At 41.8% G+C, this 24325-nt stretch overlaps 1 protein-coding gene across 1 annotated transcript in view; it reads right to left on the bottom strand.

The window, feature by feature from the left end:
* The window catches only part of PGM5 (phosphoglucomutase 5), a 120787-nt gene that overhangs the window by 8658 nt on the left and 87804 nt on the right, over positions 1-24325 (bottom strand). Inside the window, exon 10 of the mRNA XM_054031402.1 lies at positions 8958-9092. Within this exon, the coding sequence (XP_053887377.1) occupies positions 8958-9092 (135 nt within the window). The remainder of the gene's footprint in view (positions 1-8957; positions 9093-24325) is intronic.

The following is a 24325-nucleotide window of genomic DNA, read 5'->3' on the forward strand; positions in this document are numbered from 1 at the left end:
CTCTTCTACTAGATGCTATAAATACAGAATCAGAAGAAACACTAGGGAAAAAACTAAAGAATCAAAAGACCACAAATTTGTTGTTCAGACATCAAAAATGACAACTAAATAATAGTTAACAATAACAGCTAAAAGCATTTCTACGTATTGCTACTGATTCTACATCTGGAAAGAAAATTGCAGAATACCATATTGTGTCCAAGTTGCTGAAATGCTATCTGAGAATCCAGAGAAATGTAGGACAGTTAGATATGGTCCTTTGTCATCTGCTCTGATGACAAAAATGAAATGGAAAGTCTGAGAGCTTGCCAGGTGCAGTCAAACTACATTTCTGAAATAGAGTTGCTCTGTTCCTTGTTGAGGCAATAACACCACCTAATGGTACTAAAGCACACTGTAGAAGTTAAAAACTCCTTCTGCAAATATCAACCTTCTGGTTGGTGTATTTTAAAAGGATCCCAACTAGTGCTTGCGGGGGGTGGGAGGGGGAGGGGGAAGGGAAGGTAAAGTGTAAAAGTTCAAAAACATTCTTCCAGCTCAATTCTCAATAACATGGTGCAACTCTCCAGATGATTGTCTCTCTGTAAGGATGCTGAAGTTTCCACTGAACACAAGGAGGTCTTTGATCAAATCAGAATACCCATTATACATAACAAGGGTGTCTACAAAGAGGCACTCAATTTAAAAAAGCCGTTGAAAAGATTTCAGAAGAACTGACAGATTATTGACTGAGGACAATATTATCCATGGTTCAAGGTAAATCAGGATTGATCTATTACCAAATGATTAGAACCAAACAAGGACAAAAACTAACAGATTATAATTGACAATTCAGAGAGACTATGGAACCATCCCATTACCTAGCCAACATGACTGGTCCCAAATACAAAGGTCATAGGTAGAGCCCAGAATGGGGAGAAAAGGCTGAAATATGACCGAAGGAACATAATCTTAAATCCTTTACTCAGCCAGATTTCTATCTGAAATCCATGTTTGTGAAGGAGATTGTGTCACAGTTCCTTGAATCAAAATAGCGAAAAACTGTGGAAGCAAAAATCATAGAAAAGAGAACAGTTGAATTAAGAATGTTGTCAATTTTTAAATGCATTTTACTCATCCCTTGCTTCAATCAAGTGCATGACTATGCATTTAGCATGTTTAGTATGATCTGTTTGAAGCTTTGTAACATGCCAAGCAAATAAGTTGGCAGAAGTATATCTGTATTGAGGTTTACACTTGTTAGTAGAATGTAGACTCAGTTATTGTGTTCTTGTCTTACTTGAAAGCTTGCAATTCTGTGCACCTGCTTTTCTGTGTTTGAAGAATAAGCACGCTTGCAGAGTGAATCACATAGCTTGTTTTGTGTTCCATTTTAACAAACCTTCTGGGGCTTTTTAGTGAGTCCTCACTCCCCCTGAAAATACCAATTGATTTTTGTGGTCTATGGGGCTAATCGCAACCACTCTAACCGTAGGTGTACATTTTTTCAGAAGTCTGGGTATAAAACTATTAATTTTCCTAGATGATACGTTTTACTTCTGGAAAGAAACAGTTGGTATTTGTAGCTGCCATATTAAGTTGGTCTATGTCAGATGTTTGCTAATAACAGTGGCCAAGATTTTCAAAAACAGGAGCCTAAAGTTACGCTTCTATTTTTGAAAATCTTGACTATCATGTATATGTTCTGATCTAATGGGATGATTACGTGGTGCAGAGGGTTTTCTGCAGGCCACCTGCACTGGGGTGGATTTCATCCTGAGTGAGATTCAGAAATTATTGTTTCCTGTAGAAATATAACAGATTACATTGAATTCTGAACAAGTAATTTTGTTTAAGGGAATCATTATTCCACATCTTTTTGATAGAAATGAAACCCTTCACACGGTCTTGGTGAATTTTGCTAATATGTATCTAGCAATGTGCTATAAAGAATTAATGCAGCTTCTGGAATTGATAATAAGCATATTTTATCTTGGTTTGTATGCTGCTTATCAAAAGAAAAGTGCACTGTCTGGGATGAGAATGTAAAAGGAGAAGAGAAGCAAAACAGTGAAATTTCAGAAGATTTAGAAGATTAGCTTGGTTTGAATGGGAACATAAAAGTTTGGATGCTTATATGAATCTTATTCAAACTAGCTGAACATCATGGATCTGTAAAACTTAGCTGAAAAAAAAAAACTTGAATATAGTCCTCTCACAAGATTGCAATACTTCTTGCTCATAGTTAAGGCATGCAAATCATCTCATGGTGTTTTGGATCTTCTGTTTCTGAAATCAGCTGGAATCTGTATGTGCAGAAGCATGTGGCAATGAAAAACTTACTTGAAAAAAGTTGAGCATTTTCAAATGTCAAAATAAATAAAAGGTTTGATTAGGGGATATTGGAGGAATGTGGCCCTTTTGTCTGAAGTAGTTCAACCACGCAGGCAGCCAAGCAGCAGAAAGTCAATAAATAATACTGTGATTTGGTTTGCAATGCACAAAAGTATGGCACAAACAACAGGGTGAATTGTGATTGGCTGCCTCAGCTAGAGTGCATTGACACAAAAGATAAATATGAAAATCAGGCTAAGTAAGAAAGGCAATTAAACTAAAACAAAAATGAACATTCTCCAAAGTCTTGTTTGCCCTTTGAATTCCTGCTGATCCCTCCACTGTAACTGGAAATAGATAGGGAATATTGGTTAAACAAAAAGAAGCTGCAGAACCAAAATTCTGTCACATCTCTTCTTGATGCATGCATATAATTCCTATTCCCCTTAGAGGGAGCAAAGTACACCAGTAACAAAAGATTCTACCCATGGCTGCACAACAATATTGTCTCTCTGAGAAAGGGATTTCCTTATTTATTAACTACTTATTATGGTGTGAATGTTTCCACCTATGGTCACTGATGTTCTGCTGTACAATTATTAAGCATTCATTTGCTAAGATGGGTATTACTTGAAAGTAGAATGATTTACTCCCTTTAAATGGAGTTCATTGACCAGTTGAAGGTAAGGATCAGTGACCCTCTGAGTCCATACTGTCTTACTGTAGTTGGTGAAGCATCTGGCTTTGGGAAAGCTCAGCACTGGAAAGTGTGCTCCACCATGGGATTAGGAGAAAGAGGGAGTATTTATCTATAGCATTGAGGTGGAAATTCTATTTGCTCCTGCATGTGTGCGTCAGGGGAGAGGAGGTGACACAGTGATTCTCTTTCTACTATCCTTCATGAATCTGCACAGAAGCTAGCACAATAATGCTCCTTTGAGTGCTGGGCTTCAGACAGGCTAGTCCAACTGGTGGTGCTCCATGACCCCAGGAGACATGTCAGGTTGGTGGGGGTTGAAAAACATTCTACTTGCATTCACCCTGCACATGCAAAATGCTTCAGAGCACCTCTAATTCAATAGCTCCAGAGTCCTCAGTACGCCAGAGAGGAGTGAGGACACTATTTGGCCCTAAATTTACAAAGGTAAAACACCTGTTCTTTTGTTTTGTTATTTTACTGGATATTCACATATACTGCAAATGCATTACCTAGTCACCAAAAACGAGCTCTAGGTTAAATGCCTCCTTCTACCATTAGACGGCATTCTAACCTACCTATGGCAACCCATATTGACATGAACTAGCTCTGTGAAGACAAGACTAAAATACTCTGTACACAACAGTTCATTCTACTGCAGCAGTTGCAAAATGAGATGAAACTCCTTTAAAAGCAGAAGGCTTTTCTTTTTCTGCTCAGCACCAAACAGCATACATTACAACTATCAATGAGTACTGAGGGGACTGGATGACCAGAGAGATGACTACTACTTCTTTCACCTCTAGGGTTGCCTTTCAAATTCAACCTGGATCAATAGTGGGGAAAAAAATTGCTATAATCTGACAAGTTTAGTGGTCTGTATAAAATCAGATGGTAGTCCCAGTTCAGGTTTTAGTGGAGAGGTGTCAATGTCACCATTACTGGCACCATTACTTGCAGTCTCTGGATTGGATTGAATATTCATGGAAAAGGACCTACTCTCACCTCCAGAATCAACTTCTAGATCAGAGATAATACACATTGGCAGGGTAGTCCAGGGATGCCTGCACTGCTGTTCCCCATGCTGGCACACGTCCAGTGAATTGTCAGGATGACGTTCATTTCCAGTTCTCTCAATCCGGTATTTTCACAAACACTAACTTCACTTAGAACATTTGTGACTTTCCATTCATGTAAAAACATTGTTAAACATTAAACATTCACTTTAGAACATTTTTTTAAAAGGACACAAACTTAAATCCAGCTCAGTGTCTCTCTCCCTTCTCCTCTTACTTGCCTTAAAACAGTTAATATTGAACAATTCATTGTTACAGAAGCTATTCCATTATAAGAAGCACTTTCTCCTTTTGTAATTAAGAGGGTCAGAAAGTTTAATTCAGCACTGAAGACTGGCAGAACATTCCTTATTGTTTTCTAGTGTACTTTATAAAGCATTAGAGAATAAATCATTTTGGGGGGGAGGGTGGAATCATTCTTTTTGTCCGGATGTGTTAGACAGGAAATATGGTCAGACACTTGTGCTTGTTTCATAAACTGCAAAGTTGCTAAATGTACACTGCAGACCTCTCAGATGTGTCCGGAGTGGAAATCAACACTTAGCTCTGTCCCCTCCACTGACATATTTTCACTTGATTTAGGCTCTGCCTACACAGGGCAACCAACATTGTTTAATACCTGTGTATAAACACAGTTTAATTACAATTGTTACCAATCTGTGCTATAACCAAGTTTGGCTGGGCAGCGTGGAAGGGGTCAAAATGGTGTTTTACCCTAGGTCTCTCTCCCAGTTAAAACACATTTATTAACCCATATACACTGGCTGGCTAAATCATGTCATAACCTGAGATGGCCACAAGCATATAGTGATGTATTTTCAGAAATAAAATTTGCAAAAAACTCTGTGGAGAGAGAAAACTGTTTATTCATTATTTTAAAACAAACGTTTTGCAGAAATAAAATGGCATTAAAAGAAGCTTTCATCTTATTGTTTAAACTGGAAACTTTTATATATTGAAAACATGATGCACGTGGTTTTTTTCTTGGGACTTTTGATAATGTGCATTCCCTGTAATGATTATGGAGGCATAGTAGCCATACTATAGTTAAGACTAAAGCTACTCCCTCATTATAAATCCAGTTTTCAACCCCTTTTCATTTAACAAAATGAAAGATCTTCCGACAAATTCACATGCTGCACCTCAGCCTACGGTAGAGTTTTCTTGGAAAGTTTGGTAAAAATCAGAGAACTGTAAACAAAGTATAATAATGAGATTTTTTTGGTATCAGCTGGATTACAATGAAACACTCTCAACCTTAATTCTTCTTTAGAACACCTTTTTGATTATGATTAAGAGATGACTCTCAGACCACTACAAATTTCTCCCTTATAAGGAATCCAGAAGTTGCTTGGACTCTGTACTTTTCACAACTGTACTTTTATTGTGAGGAATCACTGTGAAGCATTGGCTAAGTGATCCCCAGACAATCTACTTGACAAGGAATTATTTTTTAAAAAATGTTCACTTATAACTCAGATTAGAGAGCAAAAATTCAGCAGAAGCTCAAAGATACCTGGAGTTTCCTTTAAAGACTAAAGTTCATTCCCGCCTCTCTTGCCTTTCCCTGCAGTAATAAATAATAATACTAACAATAATAAAACATGCGTCTGACGAAGTGGGTATTCACCCACGAAAGCTTATGCTCCAATACATCTGTTAGTCTATAAGGTGCCACAGGACTCTTTGTTGCTCTTGATAAATAATAAAAATTATTATTATTATTATTATTAAATACTATATTTATATTGCATTAGCACTTAGAGGCCTCAGACAGTTTGGTGCCTCATTGTGTTAGACACTGCACAAACATATAGTAAGTGACAGTCCCTACATCAAAGAGCTGATTATCACGTAAATTTAAGTTTCAAATGATTTATAAATAGGGCTCTGTGTCTGTCACGGAGGTCACGGAAGTCACAAATTCTGTGACTCTCCGCGATCTCCGTGACTTGTGCAGCGGCCAGTGTGGCTGACCCCAGGGCCACCCAAGCAGATGACCCTGGGGGTCAGCTGCTCAGGTGGCCCTGGAGACAGCCACACTGGCCACTGCTGGAGTGGCTCAGGTGGCCCTGCAGCCAGCCGCACCAGTGCTGTTGGAGCAGCCCCGGGGCCAGCAGCACAGGCCTCTGCTTGGGCAGCCCCGGGGAGCTGGCCCCATGGACCGCCCGAGTAGCCACCTGTGCGGCTGGCCCCAGGGACTGCCTGAGCAGTGGTCTCAGGGGTGGCCGGAGCAGCGGCAGGTGGGCGGCCCCGGGGGCGGCTGGGCGGCCCTGGGGGCGGCTGGAGCAGTTGCTGCTTGGTGGCCCCCAGCAGCTGGTGCCGCTGGCCCCTACCCCGCTGCAACAGCGGTCTCCTACCCCCCTTAACTCCCCCCATTAAGCTGCAGTCACCCAACCCCCAGAGCAGCACTTCCACCCCCTGATCCCCAGCTAAGATTTCGTCAGGGGTATATGGACAAGTCATGGACAGTACAAGTCAGGGACAGGTCATGGGCCATGAATTTTTGTTTATTGCCAGTGACCTGTCCAAGACTTTTACTAAAAATACCCATGACTAAACTGTAGCCTTATTTATAAACACAGCAAAAGGAGCGTCACTAGTGTCCAATTTTGGGGAGGAGGGGGAAAAAGGCAGAAGACCCCCAGTCTGAAATGTATCTGCTGCTGTCACAGGGGAAGTATGCTATCTAAGGAGTTACTTTAAGTTTATTAAATAGAGGGAACCTTCCACTGGTCTGCTATAAGTGAGTTTTAAGCCAGTACTTTCTTCCTCACCCCAGGAGTAACAGGCAGTGTGAATTCCAGACTAGCTTTTTGATCACCCCTGGAATAAGCCACAGTAATGCTCCTGTTCAACAACTTGATTTATAGCACGACAGCCAGTCTCCTTTATAACCGAATTCACTCAGCAATGCAACTGGTAGTAAAGTGCCATCTTCCTTACACCTCTCAGCAGAGAGGTCAAGGATTCAGTCTGCATGGAGACTGAACAGGGATGGTCTCTCCAGACCAAAACTGAAGCACATTGGGGAGTAATGGGTATAGGGGAGTCCTCTCTATTGCCGCCCAGGCCTCTGTTCTGTGGATAAACAGGACTTCAACCTCCAGTACTGCCAGTTCCTGTTTTCATATGCTTTACATTCATTTAAAAAAAAGAGAGGTCAAGAGGTCAGATACATTGAAGAAGAACAGAAGCTGCTCTCTCTCTCCCTGAGACCAGATATGGCTTGGACAAAGTCATTCTAATCCCACTCAACCCTACATAAGATTGCAAGGAGGCCTGCAGGGACAAGTAAGGACAAAATATTTCTTAGAAATTTTAGATAAAACCTCAACAGTAGCTTCTGGATATTATAGGTGGAGCTGGTAGCACAATCTCTAGTTAAGGGTGCCTGATGCTTTCCAGTATAAGACCCTGTTTTCAGTTGCTTATAATTTTGCCAAACTGACATTTTCTATGACAGGTGTCTGTCTCAGGCTGATTTATTTTATTTTATTTTTGCTGGCAAGTTTCAGCTAAAACAGCTGTTTCTGAAAATAAGATTAGGTAACAATACATTGTTTGGTCATGTTAAAAAAACCACAGCTGCTTTGTTGAGAAGCTTTAGAGCCTTTGAAAAATATCAGTAGAGACTTGTTAGAGTTCGGCAGCTAAATTCTTTGCCATGCTAGGCATGCTCCGGCCCATGGCTGCAGGGGCTGAGAGAACTTTCTCTGGAACTGCTGCTCTTTGCAGCTAGGGGCTTCTGTAGTGCCAGGGAACGGAACTGAGAGTAGGGAAACGGTCTCTCCCGTGCTCTGCATGCCCCTAGTGCCCAGGCAGCATGGAGGAGGAGGAAGCAGCCAGACACAAATGCAGAGGGGAAAGAGGAAGAACAGAGGCAATAGACTGGGTCAAGGGTCCTGGGATAAGAAGACTGGGAATGGCAGCTGGGAGCGGAGAGCACAGAGTCAGAGAAGGCACAAGAAACCAGGAATGGGTGGAGGAGCTTGGGACTGGCTGGGCAAGGAGACTGGGATGAGAAGCTTACAGAGGAAGAGTGGGATGGTAACTCAGGGGGCAGGGCAGAGGAGGCCTAAAGGAGAGAGTGGGACTGGCTGGAAAAGGAGATTGGAATGGACATGAGTGGCCTGAGGGGATGAAGCCTAGGACTGGGGAAGAGGAGCCAGGGGCAGGGGCGGGGGCCAGGGGGAGAGGCTCTGGGATGAGGAGTTGTTGAGGGAGAGACAGCACTGGCACAGGGTAATTAAAGACAGTATCATAATGCATATGCACAAGGTGCCAAATGAAGGTTGCAAAGGCAGCCCTTAATTCTGGGATTTCCTAACTTGCAAGTGCTTGGACTCTGCAACCGTAATGTTCTTTTAATGTAGATTTTGGTGTGTAATTTTCAATAGGTTGCCTAATTTAAAAGATTAATAATTCACAGAAGTATCATACTACTACTACTACTACTACCTTCCCCTTTGCCCTCTCCACTTGGTTGGCCTGCACTGATCTAGGGGCATCCACCTGCCTTCTGCAGGTTGCAGAACGTTCTTCTTAGCTTACATAATCAATCTGAACCACTGTCACTGCTGTCACTCTACTGCTCCTATTGTCACCTCTGGAGCTGTTCGCTTAAAAGTTTAAGAACAAGCTTTCCAAATCAAAACCCAACCTCCTTGACACTTCCTGGAACAGCACCAAGGTTATGTATCTGCTTGGACACAACATTCAGAATGCTTTGCTTTTAATTGGGAAAAATCCTAACATTTTATTCAACACCTTTGAGAGCACCTGCCATTGGCCTATACAGGGGCCTTACCACAGCGAGAAATGACACTTGGTTGTTTTTCCAAAGCTTAAAGTGGTGCTCATTGATTTACCTGTGACTCCTTATCATGTTTGCTGGGATCCTTTTCATAGCTTTCTGCATAGATCCTGAGGGTAGCTCGCACGCTGCTAGAAGCACTAAGCCTGAAGATGAGCCTCGAAGCATCTGAGAAAATAATTCGCAGTCCCTGCAAAAAGAAAGAGGAATATATGGGTGGCAGCAATGACTTTGCAAAATTATAATCCAAAATCGAGAGCGAGAGAGGAAGGATTATCTCGGTTCAGATCTTGGCTCCTCCTGTGTTACTTCAGGCAATTCACTTAATCACCATGAGCCTCAGTGCCCCATCTGTAAAATGTGGATAATACTATTTCCTTTTTCCCACCCTTCATACTGTCTGTTTAGACTGTAAGCTCTACAGGGCAAGGGTTTTCTCACTAACAAATGTACTGTGCTGAGCACAATGGAGGCCCGATGTCTAGGGAAGCGTCTAGTTGCTACAGTAAGAACAGCAGCAGCAGTTGTAATAATAAAATGATACAGTTTAACTGCTGGTTTTCTGCTGCTGCTGCTTAGTTGAAGGTGTGTTTCTCTTATGTGCCATCATTACATGGATATCCCAATGGAACATCATGTAGCAACACTACAGGTGACTTGTCAGGAAGAAGCAAAGTGCATATGCAAAAGCTAGGGGACCATGGAACCAAAGGAGTCAGCAGAGTACACAACCGATAACATATTTTCATATCCCTCAGGGAATGTGCATGAAGATGTGGTTATGAGTGTCTCAGGGCATGTCTACAAGGGGACACTCGGGACACCTAAGCCTCTTTAAACTAAAGGTGTGAATGTAAAGTGCATTAGTTAAAGCTCATCAAACCTCTGTGTGGATGCTCACATTCTGATTCACATGCATCCGACGAAGTGGGTATTCACCCAGGAAAGCTTATGCTCCAATACGTCTGTAAGTCTATAAGGTGCCACAGGACTCTTGGTCGCCTTTTACAGATCCAGACTAACACGGCTACCCCTCTGATACTTGACACATTCTGATTAGTTCGCTTTAGCTGCAAATGTTATCCCTCTCTGCTTTCTCCGTACTGTCACTTATTTGAACAGCACGGATCTCATTCTGATTCAACAGGAATCTCAAATTCAAGGACAAGGGTGTGATATACACTAAAAATGGCAACATATCCCTCAATTTCATCCTGATAGTTGGGTTTGGTGTGATAAATGGAAAAGATTGGGATTGCCTCATTCCATTAGTTCTCATGGAGATTTAAATGACTCCCTTGTGCAACAAATCACTCTCGCTTTGAAGTAAAGACAGGAAGGGAATGCGGATCCCAGAGCTCTTACTGTGGAAAACTGTCAGAACACACATTGAAGGAGTAAAAATTGATGCCGTTATGCAAAAATTACATGAGTGTAACAGAGTGTGCTGAGTCAGTCAGGAGCAAACTCAGCACCCTGTCACTCAAACACCACTAATATAGGTTAATTGGGACCTAACTGCAAGATCAATGAACTAGGTAGAGCTACAGCCAAGGGGCTAATTTGTGGGGGAGGCAACCCCAGCAGCTGGGAGCATTCAAATTGAGCGGAAGGAAGTGCTGAACAGAGAGCCCAAAGGAAGGCAGAGGTAGGCAGGCCTGGGTGCTGCTACTTCTGTTCTCTTCCCCAGAAGCAAGTGGGGGAACTACCTGGGGGACTGTAAATACATGTAAATAGCCCTACAGGTGGTATCCGGTTGGAACAACACAATGAAACACGGTGGTGGTGAAGGAGACCTGAAGCGGTGTAGTCTGTGATTAAGGCCTGAAAGGACTCACCAGGGAGAGCATTTGAAACAGGTACATCTGTATGGTGGAAAAATAATTGGGAAAAACAAAGCACAGGGCAAATGTGGCATTTTGACAAAGATATTAGAGACAAAGATTGGCAAATAGGAAATCAAGTCATGCCTTTGTCATCTGCTGTTCGAGTCCAGAACTTATGTCACAAGTGGCTAACCTGGCAAAATGCTGTAAATAGTAAAATGTCGGCCAATAATGATAAAGGCGCTCTTGCATCATTTATAAGAAAATATGCTATTGATCATGGTGCATCAATTGCGCAGGACATAATCCTCAAACCCAATCCAATGTGTGTTCATTGTTTGTATAAGGGTTGAAAAGAGAATTGAGGATAAAGAGTCAAAAGAGCAAGGCCAGCAAACCACACTATAACACACTATCTAAATTACCACCTGACCACTCAGAAGATGTTGTGATACTGATGGAATTAGTATCTGAGAGTTTGTCTACACTTACAGCACTGTAGCTACACCGCTGTAGTGCTTAGCGAACACACTACCTACGCTGACAGGAGCACTTCTCCTGTCGGCATAATTACACCACCTCCCTAAGAAGTGGTAGCTATGTCAATAGGAGAAGCCCTTCTGTTGGTCTAGCGCTGTGTACACCAGGAATTAGGTCGGTGTAACTGTGTCGATCAGGCGATTTTCCACACCCTTGAGCAATGCAGTTATACCAACATAAGTGGTGGTGTGGACCAAGCCAGAGCCAATTACTATTTTCACATCAAATGGAATACAGGAAGTGCGCAAGTTCTCCTTCGCAAGCACTCTTCCCTCCAAAAGAAAATGCCTGTCACAGCTCTCAATTCTGTGGCAGCCTGTTTTTAAACTATTTCCAGCTACTGCACCTCCATGTTTTAAGCAATGACCCCTTCTCTCAGCCATACCTGCCAAGACTTTGAGAAGTTAAATATTAAAGTGGCTGTATTTAAAAGCAAATCTTTAATTTAACTACTTGTGGCATTCAGTTCACGGTACTGTATTCTAGTAAACAAACCCCTGAGGGTTTAATCACACATCATGCACACGATACTGAATGTTGTATCATTAGATTGCAAGCTCTTGGGGCAGGGACTGTTTTTTTTGTTCTGTATTTGTACAGCACTGAGCAAAATGAAGTCTTGGCCCGTGACTATGATAATACAAATAAAATGACGACGACAAGGAGAATGACAAAAATTTGACCAATCTACAGCGATTGCAAAGTTGCTGTCTTCGTCATGTATCTAACTCAATTTTTCATCAGCCCTCTGGGTCCATCACCAGACTGTTTAACCTCTCCGTTAGTGGGAGTGATTGTTCAGATTAACTTGAGGAAAGGCAAGACCAGGATGTGGATATGAATGTGGATATGAATTTTTTTCCTCTCTGAAATAAACCTTGCTCATTTCAGACTCCAGGCAAGAATAGTTTCAGATGGTTCTGATTTTTATTTTTGAGTCAGGATGGTTTTCTTTTCCTATACTCACCCAGAAGTGTTTTTATTATTATTATTCCTGTTGTGCACCATCGTACTCTTTGAGTGCGGTACTCACATAAACTCCCTCCCTTCTCACGGCCATTTTAACTGGTGTAATTCCATTGAAGTATTCCAGATTTACAACAGTATGAGGAGACTCAGGCTGAAAATCTGGTTGGGGAAAACAAACAAACAAACAAACCAGATTTCCCCCACATTTTCTTCTGCTTATTGTGCTGGCTCAAAGAAAGGGCAGATGCAGATGTGGCCCCAAAAGATAACCTTGCAGAGGTAGGAATAAGAGTGCAGAAGACAGTGGTGTGCTCCAGCCATAGTGGAAGCTGTCTGGCCAGCATGGGCTCTCTTAGGCCATGTCTACACTACAAAGTTAAGTCGACTGTATGTAAGTCAACATCGAGCCTCCGATTTAAGCAAGTCGATCTCGCATGTCCACACTACGCTCATTGTGTCGGCGGAGCACATCCTCACCAGCAGGGCTTGCATCGACGCATGGAGCACTGCACTGTGAGTAGCTATCCCCAGTGCACAGAGCTGAATGGAATTTTGGGTTGGGCTTGCAATGCCTTTTGGAACCAAAACATTGGTGCGGGTGATTATGGGAACATGGCATTAGCCTCCCATGATGCACTTACCTCCCTCCTTCCCTCCCTGAAATCAACAGCAAACAAACTAAGCCTTTTTCACACCTTTTTTTGTAAGCCTGGGTTACCTGCGCAGACACTATAGCACAATAAGCTGTACCCCATTCAGCTGTACGCTGTTGTTATGAGCATTAAACCTCACGCCTTATCCTGCAGTATTTACACAGCCAATTCAGGAGCCACCACGTGGAACAACGTGATGCCATGCAAGCAGCCCTGCTGGAAGACATAGAACGGAGCAATTCACAGTTGCTGACAACAGTCATGCATCAGCTTGACATGGTTGAGTGCCATTTCTGGGCCCAGGAAACAAGCACTGACTGGTGGGACCGCATCGTTATGCAGCTATGGGATGACGAGCAGTGGCTGCAGAACTTTCGAATACGTAAGGCCACTTTCCAGGAACTGTGTGAAGAGCTTTCCCCAGACCTGAAGTGTAGCAATACTAAAATGAGAGCTGCTCTGACAGTGGAGAAGTGAGTGGCGATAGTCTAGCATTGCAAGCTTCCGCAGAGCTGCTACTGGTCAGTGGGGCATCAATTTGGAGGGGAGAAATCTACTGTGGGATCTGTTGTGATCCAAGTTTGCAGGGCCATTAACAGACTTCTGCTAAGAAGGGTAGTGACTCTGGGAAACATGCAGGACATAGTGGATGATTTTGCTGCGATGGGGTTCCCTAACAGCAGTGGGGTGATAGATGGCACGCATATCCCTATCTTGGCACCACAGCACCTTGAGTACATAAACCGAAAGGGGTACTTCTCAATAGTGTTGCAAGCATGGGTGGATCACAGGGGCTGTTTCACCGACATCAACATGGGATGGTTGGGAAAGATGCATGATGTGCACATCTTTAGGAACACAGGTCTGTTTAGAAAGGTGCAAGCAGGGACTTTCTTTCCAGACTGCAAAATAACCATTGGCGATGTTGAAATGCCAATCATGATCCTGGGAGACCCAGCCTACCCCTTGCTCCCATGGCTTACGAAGCCGTACACCGGCAGCCTGGACAGCAGTAAGGACCGGTTGAACCATAGGCTGAGCAAGTGCAGAATGGTGGTGGATTGTGCCTTTGAACGTTTAAAAGGTCACTGACATTTGCATACTAGGTTAGACCTCAGTCAAAGCAGTATCCCCATTGTTATTGCTGCCTGCTGTGTGCTCCATAATATCTGTGAAACAAAGGGAGAAACGTTTTCGCCAGGTCGGGGGTTGAGGCAGATTGCCTGGCAGCCAATTTTGAGCAGCCAGACACCAGGGCAATAAGAAGTGCACATCGAGGGGCTCTTTGTCTCCATGAGGCTTTGAAAACCAGTTTCAGCAATGAGCCAGAGTAATGTGATGCATATCTGTGTTGTTCCTTACCAAACTGTCCCCTCCATTGCATTTTCTCCCCTGTAAACTCCAGCCCCACCAAGCACTGTGTGTTGAATGAATAAAGAGCTTTTTTTCCTCAATCCGTTAAGTCTTATTATGCACTCAAGCACAGAGAGACAGCAAAGAAAAGTAAGATAACCTAGGGCAAAAGGGCTGATAAGACTGCATGGGGGTGGGAGGAGGAACAAGGAAAGTTTGCATACAGATGCACTGCAATAACAATCAAAGGTGTGGGAATGGGTGCCTTCTGGTCCTTGTACCCTCCCCGGTACTGAGTGCAAGAGATACCGAACTCCCCCTCCCCCGCCTCCTAGGACATTTGGGGGAAGTGGATGTGGAAATTGGCGACGATGGCAGCAGGTTCAAATAGGCTGCAGAGGGCTCTAGCATCCAGCTGCCTTTCTTAAACCTCAGCCAGATGCCTCAATCTGTCTGATTGCTCCCTCATAATCCGCAGCATCTCTTCCTGTGTGGCACAATCTCATTCCCTGCATGCTCTCCTGTCCTCTCTGTCCATGCCCTCTGACAGTGCAATCCTCCATGCTCTGAGCTCCGTCTTGTCACTCTTAGAGGTGCGCATTAACTCATTAAACATGTCTGCCCGAGTCTTCTTTTTCCGCCTTCTAATCTGGGAAAGTCTCTGTCCCGTGTGGAGGATGCACCGACGGACAAGGTTTCAGCTGCAAAGAACGTAAAGCACAAGGGTAGCATTGACAGTGCATATTGTTTCTGGTGTCAGGTTAATTTTTTTTTTTTTAAACACCCCTCAATACACTTCACTGCAAGCCACAATGTAATCACAACTGCTGGCTATTGCAAGAGTTGGTTTGCTGCTCCAGTTATGGTGGGTAAGGCCACGAGACATGGGCGAGAGATCTTGTGCTGCTGCTTTTCTGAAAACATCCTTGGGATCACAGGTTGGAACTTGAGAAAAGTCCCCTTTCCTGTAGCAACCTGGATGGTGCTTGAGGACAGGCACCAGGGTAAAGCCCCCCAAATAGTTTGTTTTTTACAAAAGCGACACTGGGTTATGGGGGAAAGGAGACAAACAGGAAGCCGCCACCCCACCCCCTTTTTTTCCAATGCTGCTTGCAATACACAGTGATTCCTTCCAACCACAACACATCTGGAAAAGCGTGGTTGTGTGACCCAGATTTCACCAAACGGGGGAGGATTACTTGGTGAATTGTTTGCAGCTTAAGGGCTAGCACTGAAAATTTCCCCATTTTCCCTAGAAAAAAGAACAGGAGTACTTGTGGCACCTTAGAGTCTAACAAATTTATTTGAGCATAAGCTTTTGTGGGCTACAGCCCACTTCATCAGATGCATAGAATGGAACATATAGTAAGAAGATATGTGTGTATATATATATATATATATATATATATATATATATACACATACACACACATATATATATATATATATATATATATATATATATATATATATATATATATATATATACACATACACACACATATATATATATATATATATATATATATATATATATATACATACACATATATATATATACATACACATATATATATATACACACACACACACACACACACACACACACACACAGAGAACATGAAAAGGTGGAAGTTGCCATACCAACTCTAAGAGGCTAATTAATTAAGATGAGCTATTATCAGCAGGAGAAAAAAAAACTTTTGTAGTGATAATCAAGATGGCCCATTCCAGACAGTTGACAAGAAGGTGCGAGGATACTTAACATGGGGAAATAGATTCAATCTTGCAATGACCGAGCCACTCCCAGTCTCTATTCAAGACCAAGTTAATGGTATCTAGTTTGAAAATTAATTCTAGTTCAGCAGTTTCTCGTTGGAGTCTGTTTTTGAAGCTTTTCTGTTGCAAAATTGCCACCTTTAAGTCTGTTACTGAGTGGCCAGAGAGGTTGAAGTGTTCTCCTATTGGTTTTTGAATGTTATGATTCCTGATGTCAGATTTGTGTCCATTTATTCTTTTGCGTAGAGACTGTCCGGTTTGGCCAATGTACATGGCAGAAGGGCATTGCTAGCACATGATGGCATAGGTCACATTGGTAGATGTGCAGGTGAACGAGCCCTTGATGGCGTGGCTGATGTGGTTAGGTCCTATGATGGTGTCACTTCAATAGATATATGGACAGAGTTGGCATCGGGCTTTGTTACAAGGATAGGTTCCTGGGTTAGTGTTTTGGTTGTGTGTTATGTGGTTGCTGATGAATATTTGCTTCAGGTTGGGGGGCTGTCTATAAGCAAGGACTGGTCTGTTTCCTAAGATCTGTGAGAGTGAGGGATTGTCTTTCAGGATAGGTTGTAGATCTTTGATGATGCACTGGAGAGGTTTTAGTTGAGGGCTGAAGGTGATGGCTAGTGGTGTTCTGTTATTTTCTTTGTTGGGCCTGTCCTGTAGTAGATGACTTCTGGGTACTTTTCTGGCTTTGTCAATCTGTTTTTTCACTTCAGCAAGTGGGTACTGTAGTTTTAAGAATGCTTGATAGAGATCTTGTAGGTTTTTGTCTCTGTCTGAGGGATTGGAGCAAATCTACCTACATGCCTCCAGCTTCCATCCAGGACACACCACACGATCCATTGTCTACAGCCAAGCTGTAAGATACAACTGCATTTGCTCCAATCCCTCAGACAGAGACAAACATCAACTCACCAAAGGTGCCTTCCCCAGCATCACGCTCTGCCGCCAACTGATCCTGTGAAGGGATGGGGTCCAGGGTTAAAAACAATTCTTGGCTGTCAGGGAGAATGGATCCTCCACTTGCCTGCCTCACATTCTCCTCCTCCTCTTCCTCGTCAACAATGTCCTCCTTGTTGCTCAGGGTCACCTGGAGGTATTCACGGAACATTTTGGGGTAGTGGTGGAGTCGCCGCCTAGAATCGTATGCTGCTCCTCATAAAAGCAGCATGTCTGTGGGGCAGAACTAGAGAGACTGTTTGCTTCCCTTGTCTTCTGGTATGCTTGCCAAAGCTTCTTTATTTTCACATGGCACTGCTGTGTGTCCCTGGTGTAGCCCTTCTCCCCCATGCCCTGCGCAATCTTGGCATAGATGGAGCTCTGCCTGCACAGACTCTTCTCTCCAGACAGCAATAAGATCCACCACCTCCTATATACTCCATGCTGGAGTGTGTTTGCGGCCTTGAGTCTCCATGATCAGCTGTGCTGGCGAGCTCTCCATGCTGATCAAACAGGAAATTAAAATTCAAAAGTTCCCGGGGCTTTAACAGGGGAGCAGCTGTTTCCTGTGTACCTGGCTGACATGTACTGGAGTTGAAAGTGCTCTCCAGAGCGGTCATAGCGGAGCACTGTGGGACACCTCCTGGAGCGAATTCATTCAAATTGTACAACGCAATGTCTACACTATCCCCATGTCAACCTGTGGATGTCGAATCAAGTGCTACACCTCTCGCGGAGGTGGAGTACAGAAGTTGACTTTACAGGCCACTTAGGTCGGCGGAAGGGACTCGGTAGTTTAGACACATACATTATTGGATCGACTTAATGCAGCTTATGTCAACCAAAGTCTGGAGTGTAGACCAGGCTTTGGTCGGAACTTGCAGACCAGACCATTCAGAGGAGGCGGAGGAAAGAGAAAATACAGGAATAAAAGGCCCTGAAAACAATACTATTTACTCAGGGGAAAGGATGGTTAAGTCCCCTCTCTGCCAAGTCACTGTGTTTTTTTCCCCTCCCCTAATCCTGCTGCTCTCCCTGGCATCGTGTGGAGGGTAAGCTCCTTTTTTCATCTGCCCAAGAGGGAGTAAGTCATTCAGAATTCAGAGAAGAGAAATGGCATTTGACTCTTCCTCTTCCACCAAGACTTGCTTGAGAAGCCAGTGATATTAACAAAGCAGAGCTCCAACAAGCTAAAATATTAATGGAACTTTTTTGTTTGTTCAGGTATGTGCTGAAGCATTACTAGCACCATATAAAGAATTGTTTGGTTGATACTAGTCATTAACTCTAGAAAATATGTAATAGGAATAAATCTCATAACAGTAAAGGGTTGGATTAGATGACCTAATAGGTATTTTCCATCTCTAACTTCTGTGATTCTATTAATAATCCTTTTAGTTACTAGTACAAACATTGATGTCCAGTTTTTCAAATTTCTGGGAAACGTTTATTCACCTAGTATTTTCAGTATGCATAACCTATGTCACAGAACACCACCAATAGGTAATGTTAAGAAAAAAGGTTTAAAATGGGCTTTTCCAATAGCATGGGAACTTCAGGCAAATGGAGGAGCGAGTAGCACATTAGCCATTTGGTTTCTCTTTCCAGAATTTGCTTAGTTAAGACAATTGTAGAGTTCTGGTGTGAAACCCTGGCCCCAGTAAAGTCAATGGGAGTTTTGACCAGGATTTCACCCCAGGTGTCCACAAAAATTATTTATGTCCCATTTGTGTGAGCTGCTGAATGCTTTTTGGTGGGTGCTGATTGCCTTCAATTCTATTACCATGAGGAGGAGGAAGATAGATTAAAGGGATCCTTGCACAACTGGACCTGTGTTTTGGAAGAATGTCAGATACAGAACAGGGGTAGCTCAAGGTGTGTAACATTATTGTAATTTAAACTTTCCAGGTTCCAAAAAAACCCAAAAGTATTGTCACATATATTTGCAGAAAGTGAATAAACGGGGCCATGCGCAGCATCCAAGGTAACGTATAGGTTTAATTCCAAGGAATGTTTGCAAGTTCCATTTTGCAGTATTCAACCAACTCTACTGACCGCCAACACGACAAGGCTAGTACGACTGCTTAAATACTCTCCCCGCACACTGTATCTTGTGTAGCAGCAACAGCACTGAGGAATGATTTTCATTTGACACAGGAGGCTCTGAAAACTCATTTACTCATTAAATCATGGTCTTTGGAAGAAACGGTATTTATGCTTTCCATAACTCTCTTTTAGAAGCTGATACAAACTGCTCCCCCAACTACAGAGCCTCCTGGTAATGTAATACTACCAGCATTTCTGGTACTTGGAATTCTCTCTCTCACTTACAGACACATATCTCCCTGTATTTACCTCCTATGCTATTTTCCAGCTATTTTCTTCCTCATTTTGTATTTCCTGGTGACAGCTGCTTGACCACACAGGCTCTCACAAATGGGGGAATAACAGCTGATACATCTCTAGAAGGCTAGCATTCCTGCAGCACAGCTGAGAATACTCTAAACAGGGGCGCTATAAAGACACACCAGGGTCTACTCCTTAAAACAACAGGGTTACATGCCAAGGAGAAATCATTTAATAAGGTAACAACAACCTTTAGATACTGACTTTCAACATCAAACTAGAGATGATCCCTCAAACTGTACAATTACCATACAATATCTAAACACTTCAGAGTTTATGTGGTTTGCATCTAGGCTTTGGGCTCATTATTTATAGAGTGTCCAATTGTGAAATGTTGATTCCAATCCTGTCCCTGAAAAGTTCAGGGTGGTTCTAGAACCAACAAGGCTTTCACTCAGCAAGCTCACAGAAAATAATAGAAGAGCCATTCAGTTTTGATACATCCCCTTTATTTTCTAGAACCTCGCCCCTTTTGCATCTGGTATGCCATAAATGAAAATATTTAATAACAAATAATTGTTACTAAGTGAAATGTGAACAAGCATGAATTTGAAAATGTTGAAGACTGCAGTGCCTCTCAAATTCTAAAGGAGACTGGACTTTTGTTTTTTGATGAATCTGAACTTTAATTAGGAGAAATATTAGTGCGGAGGGGAGCAAACTGATGAAATAAACATACAATATAAGTACTGTGTGGCATGATGTTATTCTCCTACCTTACATGAGTGCACTGGCAGATATGTTGTTGTAAATCCAATTGTCTATTATTATTATTGATTATATATTATTTCCCTGATCCTGTACAAGACAAAATGAAAACATTCCCATAGAATGTAGAATTTATAGTCTAAAAGAAGAAAAGGACAAAAATGATAAACTGGGAGACCCATAAGATGAAATAACTTTCAGTTATAATAAGAAAGGATTTATTATTGTCATCAATGAGAACAGTATCATCTTGTGAGAAATCAGATGGGTTGATAACTTCCCGGAGGAATAATGGATGTAGTTTTCACACTGAACGTCTGTGGACATTTATTTTAGGAATCCTAAATTTGCTAGTGGATGTATATGAGCTGCATGGAAACTCTTCCACAAGAACAAGTTTCATGGCTAAAAAGCTAATAAAATATGAAAAAAAAATCAACTTTGTAGACAGTATAACATAGAATCACAGAATATCAGGGTTGGAAGGGACCTCAGGAGGTCATCTAGTCCAACCCCCTGCTCAAAGCAGGACCAATCCCCAATTAAATCATCTCAGCCAGGGCTTTGTCAAGCCCTACCTTAAAAACCTCTAAGGAAGGAGATTCCACCACCTCCCTAGGTAACCCATTCCAGTGCTTCACTAACCTCCTAGTGAAAAAGTTTTTCCTAATATCCAACCTAACTCCCCCCCCTTGCAACTTGAGACCATTGCTCCTTGTTCTGTCATCTGCTATCACTGAGAACAGTCTAGATCCATCTTCGTTGGAACCCCCTTTCAGATAATTGAAAGCCCCTATCAAAGCTATCAAATTTATCTATGATGATTAGCAGATGGGAATCCTTCCTAATGAAGGAGATATTTAAAAGCACTGGGATCGACTTTCTAGCAGTATAAGGATAAGGACCAGTCAGCCTGTAATGCTCACAGAAGTAATGAAGGTGCAAGGGCAGCTTTGTGCTACACTGTGCTACAAGAGCTGGTTTAAAAAAAATAATCAGAAAACAATCCTGCATCTGTCACATCAGCTCCAAAAGCCAGTGGGGCCAACTGTTTGCTGGCATACAGTGTAACCAACTGAATCGTCAACATGACTTCCTGCAGTGCCTCTGAGTTCCTTGAAGGTATCCCATCCAATGCAATGCATACACCAGCAGAGAATTTGATCCACTGGTTTTGGAGCTGATGTGACAGAGGTAGGCCTTGCTGTGTAAATGGAATTACAACTGACTTCACAGAAATGGTCGCTCTTGTATTACATTCCAGTCAAATTAATCATTAATTTGTTAGTGTTTGTAAAGCACTCTGAAGGTTAAAACTGCTACGTATGTGCTATTATTTGCTGTATTTCTTGTAATTCTTACAATTAAAGGATAACACAAGCAAGATTCAGGCGTGCAAACCTATGGGTATGTTTCAGTTTAACATTTTGAAGCACTATTTACAGGTACAATACGTATGGAGGTACACTAGCAAAGCAGGTGGCCCAGTAACAATAAAGTACATATATAGCCACATACACACGTCAGACCCATATAAAATGGCTGTGGTTTTACTTCCAAGTATTATGCACTAATGTGGTTTTATTTGCTCCTCAACTGACACTTAAATGTCCCAAATGCACAGCAGACTTCACTGAATATTTTGACAGGAAAAGTCTTATCTCAGAGGCAGCATTGAAATCTCATTCTGAGCAAAGAAGAATTTTGGCCTTATCTGTGGGCATGTGAATGAAAGAACTTTTTCCAACTTTTCCAATGTCTGCTTCCTGTCTACACACTCAAAAACAAAAAACTCGAACTACATGAATAACCTTTTCCATTCTGAAACAAAGACAAGGGTAGGAAAACATCCAGAGTCGGTTCACAGATCTCTAATTAAAAGGATGAGGAGTTTTCATCGACAGGTTACGGTACATTGGACCCTCTCATCAACGTGGATAATTTGGATTTTGTCAAATGGTGCCTTTGTATTTCTCAGCAATGATTTAATACCAGAGCACAACTGGTAATGAGGTCTTATTCCAAGACTTCATTATCTGGGCCAGGTTGTGCAGCACCCAGCACAATGGGGCCCCAATAAGGATGGGGCCTTTAATCACTACCAGAATAGAAATGTTTACTGCTATCAATTATTTCTACAAAACATACTACAGTTAATTTACCAGTACATTATAGTGAATTATTATAAGATACAAGTCTCAAAATAAGAAATTAATTTTTGTGATGCATTATCCATGCTTTAATTGTGTTTGTTCACTGACTAGCCATTTTGCAAAACTGAGTAATTAGCAACGAGTTAGCTAGTTGTCCATGTGAATTAGTGAGATTCTATTGTATAATTTTTTTTCTCCTTTTACATCTGTAGAATAAAACTTTGAACAAGCCTCTGAAAACAGAGCTGCAAAATTTGCAAGCAAACTCATTAACATGGACCAAAACAAAGCATTTGTGTGCACATGAAGAACAGAATGGCATGTATGCAATTATTTCATTTGCATATGGTAGCATGGTATTATTTACTTTTTATTACAGAGGTGCCTAGAGGACCTCATGGAGATTGGGCTCCACTCTGGTAGGTACATACACACACTAAATGACTGTCTCTGTCCAGAAGAAATTACATTCTAAATAAATTAACGGTGTTTCCTGTGGAAAAGATGTGCTTGCCAATTTTGGACACATTTTCAAAGTCCGACCTGTAATGTTTCTTTTCTTGTTTTACATCAGGCCCTTTTTAAAAAGAAATTGATTAGCAATTTTATTCTTATTTCAACGGTAGGACAGAGCTTTTTGACAAAAAATAAGGGAGGAAAAAGGTCTCTGAAAATTGCAAGTCAGTTTTTAAAATGGCAAAGTTGACCAGTTTATCACTCCTGTGATTTTCCAATGGGCTTGGATATGACAACAAGAGGCATGTGTCCTGTTTCACCAGCAATACACAAAAAGAGAGTAGTTCAATGGCAGGTGGATTACTTGTATCATCTGGATTCAGTAATGAATGGAAACTATAAAGAATCTGAGCAGAATGTCACGACAATGGTTTCAACAGACTGTAGAGTAGGATTTGCAAGGGCCTGGTCAGGTCAAGATGATTCACAAACCACAATAATTAGGACAATCTGGACTCTGGTTTAACATGTACCTGGACTATATTTGCAATACCCCCTTGAGGACATTTTCTGTAAGATTCTATGCAAAATCCTTGGAGGTTGATTATCTTCCACAGAAGGATTGTGGGGTCTGACTACACCCTATTAAAAAAACCCTAACATGCTGTATCTGGAGATTGAAAGCACAAGGCTGGCACAAGTTGCAAAAGTTAATATATTCTTTAAAAGATCTGATGAAAATGTTCCTTCATTTTAGTTTGTCAAAATCCACGAAACCAATGCTGAACACTTTGGGAAAAAAAATCCCCTGAAAGGTCTAGCAGTAAATGAAGAGTTTAGCGCCAATCACATGTGACTGTGAGAAAGGTCCAGAACCGAGAAACCAATCAGCAGAGAAGAACATTGGTTATAGGGTCAGTACCAGTGGCTAGATTGTTTCACAAACTAGTCAAGTCAAGAAGAGTTGCTGAACAGGATACATGCAGTAGAAGATTATCAGCATTTTGTATGACACATACAAATATATGCTATGGTGTGGGATGATCTGATTATATATATTAAGAGACAGTATATTTTTAGGCATAAAAAATGGTTAACATTTGAAGAAAAAAAGGGAAAATAACAAGGAAGAGGAAAACCCAGAATAAGAGCTCTTGCTAAAAATTAATCTCAATGTGGATTTATTTTAATATAGGAAAGAGAAAATCATGAAAAAAAGAATATATTTAAATATGAGTCACACTTTATATTCACAGTGTCTCTTTATACACATTTCCACCAGGAAAAAAATATATTATAGTATTGACCATGTCATGAATTTTGTAGAGCAAAAGATTTAGTTTGGACTGTGGTTTAAGGCAGCAGATGTTTTCAGTTTGAATTGGAATGAGTGAAAACAGCAAAAGGAAGGATTTTCATTTCTTCTTGATACCATGCTTTGTTCTTAGGCAACCTGCTATTACCTGAGCTCTACTGTGTTGGTAAAATTCTCCCTTGCTTACATCCTACGCGACCTCACTGATTTCAGTGGTATGCACTGAGAGTAAGCTAACTGTATTCTCCACTTTCAGGTATTCTTAAATGGGGAAAAGTACTGCTATGTACCAACAAATATGTTACACTAACCACAGAAAA

This window comes from Malaclemys terrapin, chromosome 6 (genome assembly GCF_027887155.1).
Source record: "Malaclemys terrapin pileata isolate rMalTer1 chromosome 6, rMalTer1.hap1, whole genome shotgun sequence".
Classification (NCBI taxonomy): Eukaryota; Metazoa; Chordata; order Testudines; family Emydidae; genus Malaclemys; species Malaclemys terrapin.